General features: G+C 30.4%; 4 protein-coding genes across 4 annotated transcripts; 1 reads left to right on the top strand and 3 right to left on the bottom strand.

Moving 5' to 3' along the window:
• Positions 1-456: 456 nt before the first annotated feature.
• Positions 457-3,800, bottom strand: Vap33 (VAMP-associated protein 33kDa). The gene is made up of 6 exons (XM_076314488.1): positions 3,541-3,800; positions 2,375-2,530; positions 2,135-2,244; positions 1,838-2,002; positions 1,658-1,759; positions 457-1,521 (listed from the first exon to the last, which is right to left on the bottom strand). The coding sequence occupies exons 1-6, from the start codon at positions 3,590-3,592 to the stop codon at positions 1,354-1,356; spliced, it is 753 nt and encodes a 250-aa protein (XP_076170603.1). The 5' UTR covers positions 3,593-3,800; the 3' UTR covers positions 457-1,353.
• A 385-nt stretch (positions 3,801-4,185) lies between these two features.
• On the top strand, positions 4,186-7,737 carry LOC143148372 (methylosome protein WDR77). The gene is made up of 5 exons (XM_076314666.1): positions 4,186-4,189; positions 6,607-6,943; positions 7,015-7,187; positions 7,260-7,452; positions 7,542-7,737. The coding sequence occupies exons 1-5, from the start codon at positions 4,186-4,188 to the stop codon at positions 7,735-7,737; spliced, it is 903 nt and encodes a 300-aa protein (XP_076170781.1).
• A 1,772-nt stretch (positions 7,738-9,509) lies between these two features.
• On the bottom strand, positions 9,510-13,891 carry Tudor-sn (staphylococcal nuclease domain-containing protein 1). The gene is made up of 9 exons (XM_076314369.1): positions 13,601-13,891; positions 13,010-13,131; positions 12,796-12,938; positions 12,215-12,709; positions 11,649-12,126; positions 10,946-11,576; positions 10,422-10,871; positions 10,128-10,334; positions 9,510-10,048 (listed from the first exon to the last, which is right to left on the bottom strand). The coding sequence occupies exons 1-9, from the start codon at positions 13,649-13,651 to the stop codon at positions 9,944-9,946; spliced, it is 2,682 nt and encodes an 893-aa protein (XP_076170484.1). The 5' UTR covers positions 13,652-13,891; the 3' UTR covers positions 9,510-9,943.
• A 747-nt stretch (positions 13,892-14,638) lies between these two features.
• Hsp90 (heat shock protein 90) lies at positions 14,639-17,697 on the bottom strand. The gene is made up of 3 exons (XM_076313508.1): positions 17,374-17,697; positions 17,099-17,217; positions 14,639-16,854 (listed from the first exon to the last, which is right to left on the bottom strand). The coding sequence occupies exons 1-3, from the start codon at positions 17,524-17,526 to the stop codon at positions 14,946-14,948; spliced, it is 2,181 nt and encodes a 726-aa protein (XP_076169623.1). The 5' UTR covers positions 17,527-17,697; the 3' UTR covers positions 14,639-14,945.
• Positions 17,698-20,274: the final 2,577 nt, after the last annotated feature.

Here is a 20,274-nt window from a genome sequence, read left to right as displayed (position 1 = left end):
AATAACTTTGAAATAATAAACGGTATAAACTGTAAACGAAAAATGTTTACATTTATTTTTACATTTGACGTTTTAACGATAATTCACACCTGGTGTATACTACGATAACATCTAATTTTTATTATCGAAAGGAGCCAGAAAAGGCATACAGAGTGAGGAAGTATCAGTAGAACAATGAAACGTCAGTGAAGCACGAGTAAGTTAGATTGCTGCCTCTATTTCTAAGGCACAGATATATAAATGTTTATGTATGCGTAATAACTATGACGTGCTCGATATTATTTGTGACGTGACAATCTACAAACTGCTTGCCCCTAAACATACATTGATAAAACTTGAACGGTTCCATTACGATGAATTTTCAAGCGGTACCATATCCATGTATACCATGCACCACTTCAGATAATTAAACGCAATTAGTGTCAGAAAGGTACAAAATATAAAACTTCCGCCGTGTGACATCCGAGATATCTTTATTTTTAATTTTTATAAGACAAACATAAAGAAATAAAAATACACTGAAGCTTCAACAAATTTAATGCATTAAATTCCTTATATGATATATCATTGCTGATCGATAGAATCAGCGTAGTATCCAATTTCTGAGTCACGAACCATTACTAATCAGCCAGCCCCCCTTCCCCTCCTAACTGTATGTTAGACATTAATACATTATCTTAAATTGGATACATTATGTACAATCTTACATCGTGCAAAAATTAAGTACATTTTAGAATGTCAAATAAAATATTCAAATTCATCTGGTTTTCTTTTTTATGAAAACGTACACATTTCTCGAAATTACCGAGTTCGTATTCTCAATAAACAAGCATGTTAATGTGAAAGAGTTATATTGAATTTAATAAATTTCGTAATTCCGTACATAATTTATTTAGTGGCAACATGGTTTCAAAGACACAGCCGCAAGCAGGTTTGTAAAGCGAAAATCCTTTTATAAGAAATACAGGAACCGAAGCGATGTAAATTAAAATAATAATTCATTGTAATGCATAACTGGATACTTAAAATAATAATATTTTTTCAATGCGTAACGAAAATAAAAATTATCACAAATTTCTGCGTCTATACTGCAACATGTATGATTTATTTCTTAAAAAAGGATTTAATGTTCTGTCGCTTTACCAAAGTATAAGCATACTCTTGCAGCGAATAATTCTATTATTTTAAACCACTACCTGTTCACGTTTATAGTAATTATTATGAACAACCGCGTAATACGATGACTGATTTCGATCTTTGCGATTAGTAAGTGGTATATGGTAGCAGGGGCGCAGGCTAAGAAACACAGGGCAAGAGAGGATGTGCCAAGTTATGCGGTAAGGTAATGGCTGCTCAGAATATTTTTGCCAACAAATATCCTAGTATGACCATAGCAATGGCAACGAGGATGCGATTAAGATTTGGATACAATTGGCTACTGTTTTGCGAGGTCAAACCTCTAGCTACGATGAAGGAAGCGTCGTAACCCTCTCCCGCGTTTTGTAATTTCAATAAATCCTCCTACAAATATAAATCATTTCTGTATTTATTTGTTATTATGTTAGCAAATTTTTAATAAAAAGAGATATATTTTCCATTTTGCATTATATATTCTATAAATAATTAACTTTAACTTATATATTACTTAATTTCTTACCTTTAATTGAAGGTTTTCCTGTCTAAGAGTACTCTCCTCTACCCTAAGCTGATTAACTTCTTGTGCTGCTTTTAATAATTTTTCTTCCGCTTCTCCAAGAATCTAAGTAAATATATCATCGTATTACTTACAAAATTGATCAAGCGGAACAAAACAGGGAAACTGTATGCTAATTGTTACCTTTGGGGCTGAATTAATATATTCGATTGCTTTCATTTTGTCATTATTTTCATTAACTTCTGGTTCGAATTTTTCAGGCTTTTCTGATGCAGCATAAGTTACAGGATTTTCGAATATACATTTCAATTTAGATTCCATTATATCTAATGGATTTGGATCTCTCCACTTTGTAATAAAATTAAAAATTATAATCGGTAAAAGACAAAAATGAAAAGAAATTACTAGAGGAAAAATAGTAATGAAAAATCTAAATAGCACAATATGGTGCAATTCTCAAGATTTTACAATATTACGTACCACGTCGCAAAACTCTTCGTCATCATCGAAATCTGGAGCCACTATAGCTTGCACCATAAATTTATGTTTATTTTTTTCTGTCGGATCAAAATCGAATGGTTGAAGAGTCACTAAAAAATACAATACCCGGTGAATTAAATTTTCCTTTTTGTAAGAAATTTTTAAGAAATATCTATTATGAACTTTTATGAAAAAATCATGAAACATAAAAATATTGTATATTCGCTATTTAAAACTAACCGACTATTTGTAAGGATTTCTTTGGCCTGACATATCCACTATTAGGACGTACACAGTACCTCTTTGGAGCAGTTGTCTTTATTTTAAAATAAACTTTGCGATTCAGTGGATTGGTTAATAATATATACGATGTGGCTGATGAACCTGTGAATGGGCCTGAAATACATTATACAAATCATTTGTATTAACTTGGGAATGTTACCTTTATAATATCTTTTGTTTGATCGCTCTACAAAGCAAGAACAAAAATATGTGCTCTATGAGAAACAATTTCTATAATCCAAAGGCTTTTTTCATGATTCATACTTAATGAATGTCATGATATGATATAATGATACTCTTATAAATTATATATTAAATAATACAAGATAAAATGTAAGAGAAAAAAAAAGCAAATATAAACATACTTGTACATGTAAGAAAGCATCTTATAGTTGTAAATGAAATTGTTTACTTGTTTTGAAACTAATTTCTATGTAAAACATGAAAAATATTAGAAATTACTGCTACCAAATAATATTAATCCCATATTAAAAACCCATAATAATGAAAGTTATTTTCAACGTTTTTTTTCTTTCAGGCTTCCTCTGGAAAATTGTCATTGCATAAACAGCAAAGTATGAAGAACCTTGAAAAACGTCATTCGATAAATATTCTTTTCAACTATTTTTTAAGTTTTCAAACAAAAACTAATATTTAAAATTTGATTAAACATGATATATATGATATATATGGAGAGGTATATATGATATGCATACATATACATACAAAACTAACGTATGCAATACAACTCGATGAATACGTTGACTGTTATCTCGTAGTGGAAGAAGGAAGGTAAGAGGGGAGAGTGAGAATTCAATCGTGACAGTACTTAGCTTTGACAGCGAATGACGTATAACGAATGGGGTTAGGTACGGCTGAGAAAGCCGATGATGTTCACTAGGCCGCCGTACGTAATCCTATTTAGTCACAAATCAGAATGCAACAAAATTGGCTACCGGAGTCAACCTTACGTCATCTTGACAACGTAGCGCACCGTGTGCAGCTCGTGATAACGAACTAACAATGCTTGTCGCGAATCGAGTAAAATTCGAAAGGAATAAAAACTAAGGAGAAAAAGTGCGAAGGAAATGCACACGAAAGAATGATTCGTCGTTTAAGCGTACCCATGAACCGCAGTTCGCTCGTCGGTTCGACAATTAAAATTGACTTCTCCATCCTGCTTGGCACTCGACCGAATCCGACCGAGTCGACAATTAGCCGCAACACTGAGCGCGTGAATAACAAAGGAGACTACGTCTTCACAGGTTAATCAACGCTCGTTATGATTTTGTACAGCGGCACCGACGTGTCTCGCACTCGCTACTTTCCGGGATTCCGTTGGACTAATTCTGATTTTTGTTCCGAATCGAATACGCATGCGTCACGACGGAAATTATCAAGAGTATAACCGTTACGTCACGGACAGACGTTACCGCGGTAATCATGTTCGCTACTTTTGTACATCCCGAAACTTGGAACGCCGGTAAAAGACGCGCGGTACAAATATAGAATCTCAAGAAATTACCGGCCGATAAGAATTTTTTCGAAATCATTGACATGACTTATTCTATCTAATTGTCGTATGTGAACATCAACCAACGATGTGGCGTAGACAATAAAATTATAGATTTTTATTTTGCGACATTATACGTAATATGTTATACTGTAATATATTATGCAATTGTATTTATCATTTTCGTTATTTCAAATTTGACTGATATTAATATTAAACATGATTCAACATTTCGGCATAGTATTTTTTATATACGATGGGTAACCTTGTAATGCGCCATAAAATTTTCTACGAATCTTTACCAAACAACATTTTTACGCTGCTGAAAAAGTAATTTGTCATATTTGCTCATTAACACTTCGCGGCTATGTATATATATATATACATATATATATATATATATATCTGAAGCCGGTCAGCACATGGTCTACTCCGGGCTCGGGGCACTCCCACCGAAAAGTTGAGATACTCTCAGTTTCCGTGACTTGCCGTAAAAGGCGTTGACATCGTTTGTTTCAAAGTTTATCGTACAACACTATATATAATCTATGACTTAATTGTTTAGCAAGTATAGGTAACTGTTTTGGCGGGTACGTCTAAAAACGTGTTTTGGTATCGGAGCGAAATGATTAAATTTATTATTCTGTCCACATTCCTCTTTCAATGGTACAGTTTCAACACTAATATGACTAAAAACTTCTCTAATAGTTACACATCGACAAACTATATTTCAAACTCATTTCAAAATCGTAACAATTATAACTTATACAATATAATTTTAAATAAATTTATCACTTTTTTTTTATTTTCATTTGTCAAAAACTAACTTATTGTTATAAGGCAAAATATTCTTCACTTCCGAGTAAATGTCAAAAAAAAAATGGTACTGTATCGCAGAAATGTCTCGGTAACTGTGTTTAGTTAATTACTATTATTGTAAAATAGTAAAATGTTATTATAAAATAAGTTTTCAAAGTGTGCAAAGAAAATGATCGCATTGAAAGGAATATACGTGTATACGGTACAAATTTTATAATTACATCTATGTATGGTACGCACACAAAGAGATTGCACTGGCACACATTAAATTTTATTAACTCTAGTGTTATGTGCACATTTATAGTTTTCAATGATATAATGATTACATTTCGACTGTGGTCTTAACAGCACGGTTTACGCCAGCATGGCAGTAAAAATAAATCGAAACAATTTGTTTTTATAAAATGATAGTTTAAATCCTTGCAAAAAGTATAGAACAAATTGCATTGAAAACATTGTAATAATAATAAAAATTCGATGTCTAAAGTGATAGTTTGAACATCAAATATTGTCTATTCTTTCTTACGCGTTCTTAATAAAACCTTCGTCCACGTTATGGGATGATTACCATTGTCTAAAAGGGAAGGGTTTAATCGAAGGCTGAATACTTTTATACCTCACGCAAGAATTGTTTCATAGGAAAAGCGAACCGTGATAAAAAGCGAAAACAACACAGGGCAGTTTGCCCATTGATCCAGTGTATGGTTATAAAATATTGAATTTTTTACCAATTTCCAGTGCTCTTAGTAATTATGTAACACGTAAAACGTTTTCTTGCAAGCATAATTCGTGATTTTACTTTCAGCTACGCAGTCTCGTATTAAATCAAAATTCATCAATTTTTCTTCGTTAATAAATACCATACATATGAAGTAAGTAAAAGATTTGGTACGATCGAAAAAATGTTTTTATCGAAACTTTGTTTTTGTGCTGATGATAGTAATAACTCGTATATCGTTAAAATGATTTTAATGAAAGACATTAATATTTTTAACCGTATTATCTATCGTATGACGTAGGATTTTTTTGTAATTAGTTTCTGAAATATAAGAAAAACATTTGCTGAGAAAGGTTTGTTTGCTTTTAACTTCTATAGTTTATTCAATTTTTTGAAGTTTAAAAGTTCTATATGTTATACGATAGAGAATACACGCGAAAATAATAATATTGTTCAAGTTTGAATTTTCAAACAATCTTGAGTTCGAAAATATTGACACCAGGAAAATGTGCATACCTCGCATGCCGCAGAAATCAACATCATTTATGTCTTTATATATAATAAATTGTCTTTCAAAGCTTATTATATGTTTTAATCTTAATAAAAAAATCATTTCAATTAATTGTGTAGCATAGTTATAAAAAATTTATAGATATCTTCTATTTTGTCAAGATAGCGTAACCACACGTGTTGATGCATACAGATATGAAAAGAAAACTAAATTGGAATTCAGGTTTCTCCTCTCTCATTTAGTACCTATTTTCACTACTTGGAGCGGTTTACAGTGTTCGATTAAAATCTGGAGAGACACATATCACAGATATCATTTGTTTATGGTTTATCCTAAATTTATATTACTGTGTTGCATTCCAAATAAACTCTACTTAAAAAAAATTTACGTATTATGTACAGTTTACGAGATCCTAATTTAAATGCTGATATTTATAGGAATATGACAGCAGCTGATAGACCGCCTGTTTCTGACAAAAATTTACAATTTATTTTAATTTATAATGGTAATATATAAATTAAATCTTTCATATGATTTTTAAATAATACTTATAAAGTATTGTATTATGGGGGATAAATATATTATTTTTTCCTATATGTGAAAATATTAATGTATTCATTTATTTACAGAAAAAAGTGCTATTCTTGGAGGTAGTAATATGACAGATCACTATTGGAGCGGTACTGTCTGGTATTATAATGATATTTCAGACTTTAATAAAGATAAGTCCTTTGTTGCTACAAAAACAGAAAGTGGTGTTTGTGACGGTGCTTATTTGGAACATAATAAATTTATAATTTCCGAAGACACTGGAGCATTACAAGTGTTGTGTTTAGTTGAAGAAGCTGATACACATATACCGGAAATACAATGTTTAGGATATGCTTGCTTGCATGACAGCAGCCTTGTAACTCTTTCTGTATTTTGCGATAATGAACATTTAGTTACAGGTGAAATGGACTCTTGGTAAGTTATTTAAAATACTTCATATTAATAAACATTTAAACTATCTAATTTAAAATTTAATTACATTATAGTATAAAAGTATGGGACATAACAGAATTAATTGCAACACATTCATTTCGTAATGCTCATACAGATGCAATTACTTGCATTGATGTACAACCTAGCAATAGTACAACATTTGTGTCATCTTCATTAGATTGTGAAGCATTAATGTGGGATATAAGAGATTCCAAACCAGCACAATGTATGTTTTAAAATAATATTTTATTCTATTCATTTATGTAACTCTAATATATTCTTTTATTTCTCTTTTAAGGTATTTTGAAAAAAGACATTGGTTTGACAGCAGTACATTGGAATCCTATTTTAGACAACACTGTAGCAATAGGTACAGAGAATGGAGATGTTGTGTTAGTTGATGTTAGAAAAGCAGGTGCTTCAGTATTACAGGAAACATGTTTATTTCCTAGATCAGTATACAAACTCTTATTTAATCCAAATCCGGAAAGGTAATATGAATAAATGAGTTTTGAAATATAAATTGATTTTAATTTAATTCAGTGAAAAAAACTATATGCACTATACTATTATATCTTAGATCAGAAGAATTAGCCTGTTGCTGTGATGACAACCTTATACAAGTTTTGGACATAAATAACAACTTTTTATCATTATACAAAAATGAAGATCACACAGATTTTGTTCGCGGGCTTGCATGGTACGAAAATCAATTATTCTCTTGTTCTTGGGATAACACAGTGCTTAAACACACATATTCCTGTAATGACCAGTGATGCTCATCAATACATTTTTAATCTAAATTACATTGCATTTGTATATTAGCATTAATTTTGGTATTCCTATTTATAAAAATAGTTTTTGATATAATTTAATGTAATTATTTTATTTCAGTTTTTTCCATTTAATCAATATTTCTATATATGCTTCATATTCATGTTTACTTACATAATGTATAATTATATAATTTTTCTTTCTACACCAGTAAGATATATATTTTTATATTTTTTAACGTAACAAAAAATGAAAACATTCAAGAATAGTATATTTTAAGTAAGATACTAAGTACAAACAGTTACTTCTCCATTTAATCTAATTCTTTATTCTTATGCAGTAATGCATTAAATTAAAATGGAAAATTTAATCTTGTAATTAAAGAAAAAAATAGTAATACAAATAAATTTTCACAGTTTATTTGTAATACGTAGCATACAACAGTGTATGTACATAATTAGAAATCAGTCACGAGTCTAAATTACGTAAATAATGGTGCTTTCATCTTTTACAAATCAATAAGTCTGTTTCTAAGAATATTATAACTCTAAATTGTTATTCAAAATTTAAATGTATTCATTCTATGAATTGGCTGAAACTTTATTCTCACATTTATTTAGTATAACCCTGTATGAATACAATATTCTGGAAAACATTTAATATAATTCATTTGATAATTTGATATCATAAAACAGAAATATATAGCATAATATGTCAAGTACAAGGAACACTACTACCATACATATTGAAGGATAAAACCTTTGTGAACCTTAAAGTTTATAACTTGTTAATAATAAATAATTCAAATCTAGGTTTCCCTTTTTTACCTGATCTTACAATATCTTCATCCATTTCAATTGTATATTTACCTCAATTACTGAAATATTGTTCAAATAATAAATTCAATTTCTTTCCATCAGTGAATCTCTAAATTCTTAATTAAAAGGTGCGAAATTCCATACATCAGATACTTAATGATATGCTGTTCATCTAATTGTTTCAATGGATAAATATTAATAAATATTTGTAAAATGTTATTTACTTTGATTACAAACATTTATTATTTCATTCATTCTTAATACGTTTATATCCTGAAAATTAAGTGCATAAGTCATAGATATACATTTCCTGTATGGTAATTTTTTATGTATTTAAATTACGTTGATTTTCTTATTTAAAAACATTGTTTATTTTAATTATTTCTAGAAATGTTAATTTTTATATAAAATTTACGTTCATTGGTTACCCTTTAAGTTCTACAATTTTTTATAGTGGTAATTTATGAGAAAAATATAAACATAGTTCAACACCATAAGAAGCATTTGTAAAATGATGGTGGGAGAATAAATCGATGATTTAAATATAAATGTCTAATTTGTCGGTGTTCATAGTACATAACAATATAAGAAAAATGAAAAAAATAGTTTTAACTAATATAAGTAAAAAAAAATGTTTTTACACTTGTTCAATGAAGTACTAGATTTGATGCAAATAAAGCGGCAACAGTAATAAATAAAACAAATTTCATAATTGAGTATAAATAACGAAAATATTTATATATTTTTTATTGAATGACAATTTGTATGTACACATAACAACATACATATATTCTGTTTAATATCCAAATTGTTTAAGCAATGATTTACTGATGCCACTTTTATTCAAAATATAATAATATACTTTCTTGATATGAATTTTTACATACTTAAGTTAAATGAGTATGTTTGACAAAATGTACAATTATGATCTTTGTAATAATTTGTATAATTCGTATATAGTGAGTTTAAATGCGACATAAACACGTACAAAAATTATTTTTTCTCAATCAAAATGTAAACGAGTAAAAATAAATTGCACATAGATCACGTAAAGTTTTAAATGGTTTATATACTGTATTCTTAAAATTCATTAATAATAAAACTTTACACTGCAATAGAAATAATGAACGATGAGAATATATTATGCAATATATTATGCCACTGCTCCGTTCAAAAGTTACAAGATTAATGAAATTGTTATGTACAATTCATACTTTTATGTAATGAAATATAATTGCATGATAATCAATGCAACATGTAACTCTCGTATGGACATTTATTAATTTTCGTCAATATCTATGTGATAGATTCTTAGTTATTTTTTATGCAGTTTATAACATGATGTCTTTTTCCCTGTATTAATCACTTTTTAATCAATCCTTGAGCATTTTTACAACCCAAATTCTTTTTCATCATCTGCACGTATGTCACCGTATCTCCAAATATTACGCCGGCTGTGCTTTGCATCTTCTTCTGCTTTCTGGTACTGTTCAATCTAAAATAAATTCATAAAAAGAATTATTACGCATTTATGCACAGCCATAAGTATATATTACTACAAAAAATTATCTTACCAATTCAGTAAGTCTCCTATCACGTTGATTCTGCACAAGTAATAAACCATCAGAAATAAGTCCTTTTGCAATATCTTCATTAGTATTAGAATCAACTAATGTTACAGCAGTAACATTACTGCTGATCTTATATTCCGTGTTCAATAATAAAATTTTATCCATTACGTCCTCCTTAAAAGCTTCAACTGCAGCTTTCTTATCATCATTCTATAAATATTGATAAATGATAGGATATAATATGTATAATAATTATAACATTTGTAAAGATAAAGCATTTTGTAAGGGAATACTTACGTCGTTAGGTAGTGTAACACAAGCAAGAGTATGTTCACGGGCATAAGATTCATCTGTAGTGAATCGTGATGGTAGATCAGCAACCCTTGTAACATTAATCGTTTCTCTGTTACCATAATCAATATAAAATACACTGACATTTGTACCAGAAACTTTTTCTATCTTAACACGGTACCACTGGTCATCACCAGTAAATCTGGCAACTGCTAAATCTCCTCTGGTTGGTTTGTAAGCACCTGGAAGTGGAGGATTAGATGATAATTCTTGGCGTAATTGTGAAAGCAAATTTTCCAACATGCTACGCTGATCAACACTTTGCGCATAAAAATGAAGATCTTCAGTAACTTCTGAAATCGCTACTTCATGATAGTCGACTTTTCTTTCCACAATTTCTTTATCATTTTCATTTTTATCATTTTCTACTTGTACTTCAATATAATTCTTCCACATCTGTAATACATAATAATACAATTTTGCAAATTACATATTCTACTTTTAAAAAACATTTCTATTAAACTTCTTACATTTAATTTTTTTGTTTTGGCACGTTCTTCTGCAGCTTTAAGCGTCCTCGTTAGTTCTCCAAAATCAGGGAAAGTAACCACTTCCGCGAGTCCTTCTTCAATAAGAGCAACAGACATGTTAAGATCATTTACTGTCAACCATCCAATGAATCCACTTCCCTTCATTTCTGTATTTTCAATTTTAATTTCCACATCCCTTTGAAAGCAATGTTCCCTAGTGAATGCTAATGCTTTTTCGCCATACTCATCTGCTTTAACTATACCACCACCTGGTAATGATCTTTGACATCGAGGAGTTCGTATACCAGCTAAAACAAATGTAATAAGCTGGTCTTCTTTCGGCAAATAGAGTTTAAGACGTGAGCCGCTTGTGACAAATTCAACTACAGCTTTAATGCCCTGTGCTCGTTTAAGGGATGTCAAAAATGCTTTTGCTTTGGAAGGATCATTAGAAAGATCTACTAATCTATGCACAGGAATGTCTTTCTTTGCGTGTAAACCATGCTGAGATTTTTCTGCTTTACTTTCAGCAACTTGTAATAAATTGTAGTGAGATGAACGTTGATCATCATTTTGTCTGTATTTGATCACTCTTACTAAACCTCGCGCAACCAGTGCTTCTGCGATGTTTCTGAAGGAATATTAAGTATTAAAAAATTAATAGCAATTGTTGTAATAATTAGAAGATAGTTGAACAACATACGTTTTACCACAAGTGACAGTGCAACACAATTTTGCTGGAAAATTATCTCTAGCAGGTTGAGTATAATCAACAACAACTTTAACATTCTTTCTGATGAATTTTTCACGTAAAAATTCACGACCCTCTAACATCCAGGGAATATCGTAAAGAGGTTTAAAATCTTTTCTAGCAGTATTATTAGGTTCTTCATTAACCTTTTTTTCTCTGGCTGGCGGTCGAATACTACTCAAAAAAACTTTCTTGTTTTCTCCACTTTGTGTTCTGATTATAAGAGCATCTGCATTAACAATCTCTACAACAGTGCCAGTGAATTCTATTTGTGGGCCTGATGGTTTATAATCTTTCCATAAACGTAAACGTGCTTCTTTTGCAGCTTTCTCTGCGAGATAGAGTTTTTCTGCACCAGCTCTGCTATTATTAATTGACCAATCTTGGCACTTGGCAAAACCTTCGCTCAATAAAATTTCTGCAATATTTCCTATCAAATATAATAAAATTTATAAATATTTATTCAAATATCTAATAAAGTAATGTTATTTATGTAATTTGTTTTTAACTGCACTAACCTCTTGGATGAAGAATGCTGCCAATGAAGTTGTTATTAGTAACGGATTCAAGTACTATTTCAACACATTTGTGTAGCAAGCGAGATTCCACAAAATATCTTGCTTCATCCGCATATGGATCACCTACTGCATTTTCGCGTCTTCCATTTGGCCACCCAGGGCATCGAACACCCGATATCATTAATACTATATTATAAAAATCAGGTAATAAAAGCGCTTTTACTGTAGATCCATCAAAAACAAATTCAATGATAGCTTTTACTGGTTTCTTCCCAAATTTCTCAAGCAATTTTCGAGGATCATCTACACTCCATTTTACATCGCGTATATGTTCAGAGGCTGGTGATTCTGACCATTTTCCTTTCTTGGCTGCTTTAGCTACATTTTCTAGTTCAATCAATCGAGTTTGTTCAAGGCTAGGATTTCGAGTATCTTTTTTTACAGTTACTAAACCCTCAGAAACCAATGTTTCAATCACATTTTCTCCATTTTTATCTGCAATTATAACAGAATTTAATAAATAGATCTTTATAATTAATTTTAATGCACAGTGACAAAATTTCTAGACAAAGCAGATGTACCTTTTCCTAACCACACAGTACCATAAGTTCTATTTGTATTAATTGATTTTTCTGTAACAAAACTCACATCTTGACCAATAAGCTTTTGCCGTAAAAATTCTCTAGCTTCCCAAGCATACGGTTCATCTTTACTCTCATCCGTACTACAAAAAACATCATAAATTCAAAACATGTTTACAATTATGTAATAAATTTATTAAATAACTACATGTACCTATCGTTTCCTTTCCACCGCTCTAATTTTGGAGCAGTAACATTACAAAGAGTAATTGTAATTTCAGGAGGAGGTCCACCCACTGGTTGACCACGAATGATAATGGTATCTCCCGAAGTAACCTTAAAATATAAAATTTTACATTGAAAGAGGAAATGGACAAATTTATTCATATCTCATAAAACACTATCATATATAATAGTAGTACACTATTAATATAATAATTTTCATAGAAAACTGAAAGGATAAAGGAGAACTTTATTTAAGCTTTTTTGAAATATATCAATACAGATAAAAGAATATGCTTATTAAATTAAAGTCAATAGTGTATTAGTCCATTCTTATGAACGTTCCAAATACTTAAATGGCGATTAATATCTTATTTTTAAAAAAAATTATGTACAGGATGAAAATTCTTCAATGCAAGGACCATATGTTTTCGGTATAGATCTTTCGTTTTAACTGTGTTAAATACGATTGCATAGATGTCAAAATATTAGGTTATATACGATAGTAATCACAGAAATCATACTTGTATTTGGACAATAAATTATCTGAGAAAAAGAATTCCGTAAAATTTGAGTACCTTACCTGTTTTACTACTCCGTTTCTTGATCTTACTTGCCCCTGGGGTGCGCTCATGATGTCGGTCGTTTACTACGTTAAGCACTGAGAAAAAATCTATAATTTCTCAGTTTATATCGTGTCAAGAAAACTCTTCGGTAAATAGAAGCTGTCTACTCGCAAGTTTTTGTCTTTCTCGGGAATATTCGTCAGAAATTCAAGAAAAATTTGACATGTTGGACCAAAGTAGAGAAACTCACGCTTTCCACGTATTGTGGAAGAGTCGGCACGAGCGCAATCTACACAGAAACATCGTCCAGGTACGTTTGATTTGGTGGTGATGTGGCAACACGCAACACTTCGACAACCAGCAGTGTCGCGCTCTATCGGTCAACCTGCATCAATAGTTTGATCGGTAGAAAAAGTATCAACACTCTGGTTTTATAACGCGAAAGTTCATATTTAATTACTTATTTTCGTACAAACAAGTGCAACATGTATTATCAAACGTTTGTTTCTTAAGTTTTAGTTAAAAAAGAATGTATGAGATGTTTCTCCATTTAATGATAATTCATATTTTTATGCTATTATAAAATTCATTTGTTGTGTGTGCACTTATATAAGGTCGGTGAATCCGTTCTCCACGTGCGGTGAATACACTAGGATGATCGAGGAGTATCATTGACGTGTACGACGTTGATATTCACATGTATACGGTAGTGTTCAGTGTCAAGCGTAAAAATCTTAAATCAGCTAATTGTTAAATTTTACTCAACCGCGACGATTAAATGTTACTTATACAATATTACAATAAGTATTTATGTACGATTCTCCGAAATAAGATCAACTATTTAATTGATTTTTTGTAATTGTTGCAATTTCAATTAAATGAAATAAAGGGTAGAGGAAATATACTTGTCATTTAATTATGTAAGATATTTTATTGTGCACAAAACTGTTTATAATTTTATTATTAGAATACATAATGGTCTTGTAATGGAATGATGAAAGTGTGAAGTGATAATTGAAATAATAAAAGTGCACAAAAGAAAATCACAATGCTAATTCAGCTGCATGAAAGATATATTACAAAAAAAAATTTAGGAACAGAATCAAGTGGCAAACCCTAACTAAAAAGTAGTATCGTCAAATGTACGAAGCTACTTTTATATATTTATAGCATATTTGTTAAATATATATAGAGATCTTAATAATTATATTATGCATACTAAAAGTAAGCATGAAGCCCCATTCTGTCACTTGAAAGACAGAAATAAAAAAGAAATATTTTAATACTTAAGTAGAGTAATTTGTAACAGTCTTTCTACGCTCTAAATCTTTGGATTTAGTTCAATAATTCTAAACAATAATCTTAATCCACTTCTTCCATCCTGAATGCATCATCTGTTTCACCTTCTGCCGGAGGAACTTCTGTGTCCATTTTTTCCTCTTCTACATTTGGTGAATCACTATCGTCAAAACCAAGACCAAGCTTAATCATCCTGTATATTCTGGTTGCATGTACTTGTGGGTCTTCAAGTGCAAAACCAGATGATAGTAATGCAGTTTCAAAAAGAAGCATAACCAGATCTTTCACATATTTATCATGTTTGTCTGCTTCTACAGTCTTTCTTAAGTTTTCCATGATTGGATGGTCTGGGTTAATTTCCAGGTGCTTCTTAGCTGCCATATAGCCCATAGTCGATGAATCTCGAAGAGCTTGTGCTTTCATAATTCTTTCCATGTTTGCTGTCCATCCATACTGAGATGTGACGATACAACATGGAGAGTTAACTAATCTATTAGATACAACAACTTTTTCCACCTTCTTGTCCAGAATGTCTTTCATGACTTTGCAGAGGTTCTCAAACTTGACTTTGTCTTCCTCACGTTTTTTCTTTTCTTCCTCCTCTTCTGGAAGTTCCAAACCTTCCTTTGTTACAGAGACTAGTTGTTTGCCATCAAATTCTTTTAGTTGCTGTACAACATACTCATCAATAGGCTCTGTCATGTATATTATTTCAAAGCCACGCTTTTTAACCCTTTCTACAAATGAACTATTAGCCACTTGTTCCTTGCTTTCACCAGTAATATAGTAGATGTGTTTCTGATTTTCCTTCATTCTACCAATATAATCTTTGAATGAACACATTTCATCTCCAGAGGCAGATGTATAGTACCTCAATAATTCTGACAGTTTCTTTCTATTTTGATTATCTTCATGGATACCTAATTTTAAATTTTTGCTGAACTGTTCATAGCACTTCTTGTAAGTGTCCTTATTTTCTGACAATTCTTCAAAAAGTTGTAAGCATTTCTTAACAAGGTTCTTTCTGATAACTTTAAGAATTTTATTTTGTTGTAACATTTCACGAGAAATGTTCAGTGGTAGATCTTCACTATCTACAACACCTTTAATGAAGTTAAGGTACTCTGGGATAAGGTCTTCGCAATTGTCCATAATGAAAACCCTACGTACGTACAACTTGATGTTATTTTTTCTCTTTTTCTTCTCAAAAAGATCAAAGGGTGCACGTTGTGGAATAAAAAGTAATGCACGGAACTCCAATTGACCTTCTATCGAGAAGTGCTTCACTGCCAAATGATCTTCCCAATCATTGGTTAAGCTCTTGTAAAATTCACCATACTCTTCTTGAGTAATGTCATCTGGATTTCTTGTCCAGATTGGTTTTGTTTTGTTGAGTTCTTCATCTTCGGTATATTTTTCCTTGATTGTTTTCTTTTTCTTCTTCTTTTCATCTTTGGGTTTGTCATCCTCATCTTCTTCAACATCTTCAATTTTGGGTTTATCGTCTTCCATCTTTGATTTTTCATTTTCACCCTCTTCTGGTTCTTCATCTTCATCTTCGCTTAGTTCCTTCTCTCTCTCTTTTTCAACAACAAGTTTAATTGGATAACCAATGAATTGAGAGTGCTTCTTAACAATCTCCTTAATTTTTGATTCTTCTAAGTATTCAGTCTGATCTTCCTTGATGTACAAGATTATTTTTGTACCCCTTTTAATTGGTTCACTATTATCTGGACGGACTGTGAATGAACCACCAGCAGAAGAATTCCACAGATATTGTTCGTCGTCATTATGCTTGGAGATGACAACAACTTTGTCCGCCACTAAGTAAGCAGAGTAAAAACCCACACCAAACTGACCAATCATAGAAATATCTGCACCAGCTTGTAAAGCTTCCATAAATGCTTTTGTTCCTGACTTAGCAATGGTACCCAAGTTGTTTACAAGATCAGCTTTAGTCATACCAATACCACTGGAATAAATTAAATTCAGTCAGTTAATTGTACTTACGTTTCTATAGAAATGTATTATAGAGAATATACTTATTAAAAATACTAAAGATTTTCAAACTGACTTTGATAAATTTAATCAAATTAAAGTAATAATGATAATTCTTAAAAAAACATGTAGTAAATAAAAGAATTTAGGAAAAACAGATTGTCAAAACACATAAAATGCAAACAATGCTAATTTATCTGAAACAAAAATAAACTTACGAATCAAGGATAGTCAAAGTACGATCATTCTTGTTGGGAATAATTTTAATAAACAATTCCTTGCACGTATCCAATTTGGTTGGATCTGTGAGAGATTCATAACGGATTTTGTCCAATGCCTGTAACAAATGAAATAAAAAATACCACGATCAATTTTTCATATAAATTTCAAAATTGTTAAATAATTACAGTTTCTTCAAGATGTGAAAGCACGCAGTAATCTAAAACCGTGAAGGTCTATAATGAAATTATAGGCAAGAATAAGTTGCACTCACATCAGATGCGTTTGAAATTAACTCTCGAATGAAAATCTCTTTGTTAGAGTAGAAAGTATTGATGATCAAACTCATTAGTTGTGCAATTTCAGCCTGGAAGGCGAAGGTTTCCACTTCGCCGGTATTTTCTGCCATCGTGACGTCTTCTGGCATTTTCGTTATCTGATCAACTAGAAATTAATAATCTAATACACAAAAACTTAATAGAATAATTGTCTTTGCACTGACGTTGAGAATATTCTGCACATATGCTTGTGGAACAAACGTAGCTTCGCGTACGTCACTTTTCGTAACATTGAATACTGCCGCGCTGCGGCTGCTTTTATCGAGTTTTGAAGATTCTAGAAGGTACTTACCGGAAGTCCGGATTCTAGAACATTCTATCAATTGTGTTACTATAGAACATATTTATTAACAAATTTTGATATACTATTTGAGAGAAATGATTTATAAAATTCATAAAATGAATTCATAAAATATTTAGTATAGAGAAATAGAAGCAATTAATGCGGAAAAATAAATACAATAAACAATTTCTGATTAAATTTGCGTAGTACCGGAAATAGTGACATGACCGCTCAGACTAGAAACATCGCGATATTTCAAAGCCGAGAATTGCGAGAAGCTTATGCGGCAAATGTCAAAAATTGGACCAATGACACATATTATATTGTATATATATAATATATAATATATAAATATATATCTACATGAAACGTGCATTAAGTAACATTAAACGCTATCTAGATAACACTTTATGAGCATTTGTAATTATTTTTTCACAATATTTTATAGAATTGTCTTTGTTACATAAAATTTTTTTTTTGTAGACGCACACTAAAATGCAGATTTACTATGTGTATCAATATTCTCGACTTTCGACGTATGATGAATTTTATAATATATGTATGTGTAACAATTATTTTTAAAAATAAGTTCGTTAAATTTTTGACTTTGCATTTTTAAATATTTGTTTCTTATTAAATGTCGTTTTTCAAAATATAATTGTAATACATTTATTCGAAATAGGTATATTTTTTATATACTTTTAAATGCACTGGATATAAAATTATACATTACAATTTATAGTTATTTTTTCGAACAATTAGAAATATCGGCTCTAATATTACTTCTGTTGAAATATGTGCTAATAATATTTCCACAATTACGTAGCGTGTAAAACAATTATTTATTTATATTTAATACGATAAAATAGTTATAGGGAAGCTAAGATGGAAGAAAATGGTATAAAGTAAAGTAACAAATATATTGCACTTTTGTTCATATGTAAGTAGTTTAGAGCAAAAACACTAGAAAATTCTTATGTAGGGGAAAAGATGAGAGATATAGTAATGTAGCAAAAAATATTAAATCATTAAATCACGAAACAATTTTTCAGTGTTAAATATCATATTTAAATCTTTAAAATCGTATGTAAATAATAATACACAGAAATAATAAATGTAAATCACGAGAGGAACATTTGAGTGATCGTTCTTAACCTTGAAGTCTTATACATATTACAAAAACATTGAAAAAGAAGTAGAAATCTCAACGTTGCATTATTTCTGTGATAAACGTGTCACTAGTTAAATCAATTTGTAGAACCATGAATACAGTAATATCATAATTTATATATATTAAAAGAAAAGAAAAGAAGGAACAAGAAAAGGTTATGTCGATTTCAAAACTTTATTTTCTCACTTAAAGCAATGTTATCGATTCTGATGTTAACATTTAAAATTTTCCAGAAACTGTTTCAATGAAAGACTTATTTGAATGTTTCTCCGCTTAATTGTTAATAACTGTTGAAATTCATATTTCGTCCGAGTATTTTTTAAGTCGAGTGTAAACATTTGCATATATATGTATGGCAAAGTGTACGAATCTTTGAGAACATTTGAAACAATTATTTTTGTATGATATATATGTATTTTATTTTGTATACGATTTTAAATAAATTCTAAAAATTTTGTACAAATGCATGTACATATTTATGAGTATTGTATCGAAGTATTGATTGGAGAAGAAATAAACTTTGTAAAAATGAGAGGTGTTAAGTAATGTTTATATTTCCCATATATTCATATCATTTTGTAATAAAAATTAATATTTATTGATCATGGTTTATTATGAAACGCTAATGTGGTATGGGATACATCGAAGAAATATAGAATAGACATTTCATCTTACGGAAGTTGGTATGACACAATCTGAAATACCGACCTCGTAAAATATCAATGATTTTAGAGCGACCTCTTCATTTAAGAATTGTTAAGAACAATAATTCTTCGTCGCAGGTAATACCGAGCTAATTAGCTGCGAATTTAGAATAAGTTTTACCATTTCTATTATAAGTACTTAGATTAGTTACTTAAAGTATAAGAAAAATTGTATATTGCAACGTAGAAAATTTTTATGGCGCATAAGAATGTATGAGACTTAAAATATGACGATGAAAAGCAGGAATATGGCAACACCTGGATGTTTATTAATCATAATTAATAACAACTGTCATAGGACTATAGTTTCAACTATTATTAACAATATCCTGGTACGAATAATGGCTTAAAAGCCATCAATTTGGTGAAATATTCGGTTCGATCGAACAAAGGCAATCGAAACAACGGTAAGTCACCTCCCTGGGAGATATAAATAGATCTGCGATAGCTGAAAATTTAATTCTCCCAGTAGCCTATCTGTATTTGTTCTCTGATTTTAATTTTTACTTAAATTTCCATGTTTATTTTTTTGTCACTGCTTCCTTTATTTTCTTTATTACTGCACGACTGTAGATCACTATTAACCAACTTCATTACTATTTTCTATTATGCCTTGACTTTAGATTTCTCTTAGGTAGGCACATCGGAAAACGAAGAACGAAGAACGAAGAGGACTCTC

The sequence above is a fragment of the Ptiloglossa arizonensis genome, chromosome 6 (assembly GCF_051014685.1).
Source record: "Ptiloglossa arizonensis isolate GNS036 chromosome 6, iyPtiAriz1_principal, whole genome shotgun sequence".
Lineage (NCBI taxonomy): Eukaryota > Metazoa > Arthropoda > Insecta > Hymenoptera > Colletidae > Ptiloglossa > Ptiloglossa arizonensis.
This window is presented reverse-complemented; position numbering and strand designations above follow the sequence as displayed.

Excerpts from the sequence above, each read along its gene's own strand:
- Vap33 (XM_076314488.1), bottom strand. The coding sequence starts at position 3,592 with ATGGAGAAGTCAATTTTAATTGTCGAACCGACGAGCGAACTGCGGTTC. Across the intron at positions 2,245-2,374 it reads GAAATCCTTACAAATAGTCG|TGACTCTTCAACCATTCGAT; the intron begins GTTAGTTTTAAA and ends TGTATTTTTTAG. Across the intron at positions 1,760-1,837 it reads ATATTAATTCAGCCCCAAAG|ATTCTTGGAGAAGCGGAAGA; the intron begins GTAACAATTAGC and ends ATATTTACTTAG.
- LOC143148372 (XM_076314666.1), top strand. Across the intron at positions 6,944-7,014 it reads ACAGGTGAAATGGACTCTTG|TATAAAAGTATGGGACATAA; the intron begins GTAAGTTATTTA and ends ATTACATTATAG. Across the intron at positions 7,453-7,541 it reads TTTAATCCAAATCCGGAAAG|ATCAGAAGAATTAGCCTGTT; the intron begins GTAATATGAATA and ends ATTATATCTTAG.
- Tudor-sn (XM_076314369.1), bottom strand. The coding sequence starts at position 13,651 with ATGAGCGCACCCCAGGGGCAAGTAAGATCAAGAAACGGAGTAGTAAAA. Across the intron at positions 12,939-13,009 it reads CGGTGGAAAGGAAACGATAG|TACGGATGAGAGTAAAGATG; the intron begins GTACATGTAGTT and ends TGTTTTTTGTAG. Across the intron at positions 12,127-12,214 it reads CAGCATTCTTCATCCAAGAG|GAAATATTGCAGAAATTTTA; the intron begins GTTAGTGCAGTT and ends TATATTTGATAG.
- Hsp90 (XM_076313508.1), bottom strand. The coding sequence starts at position 17,526 with ATGCCAGAAGACGTCACGATGGCAGAAAATACCGGCGAAGTGGAAACC. Across the intron at positions 17,218-17,373 it reads TAATTTCAAACGCATCTGAT|GCATTGGACAAAATCCGTTA; the intron begins GTGAGTGCAACT and ends CATTTGTTACAG. Across the intron at positions 16,855-17,098 it reads ACTTTGACTATCCTTGATTC|TGGTATTGGTATGACTAAAG; the intron begins GTAAGTTTATTT and ends AATTTATTCCAG.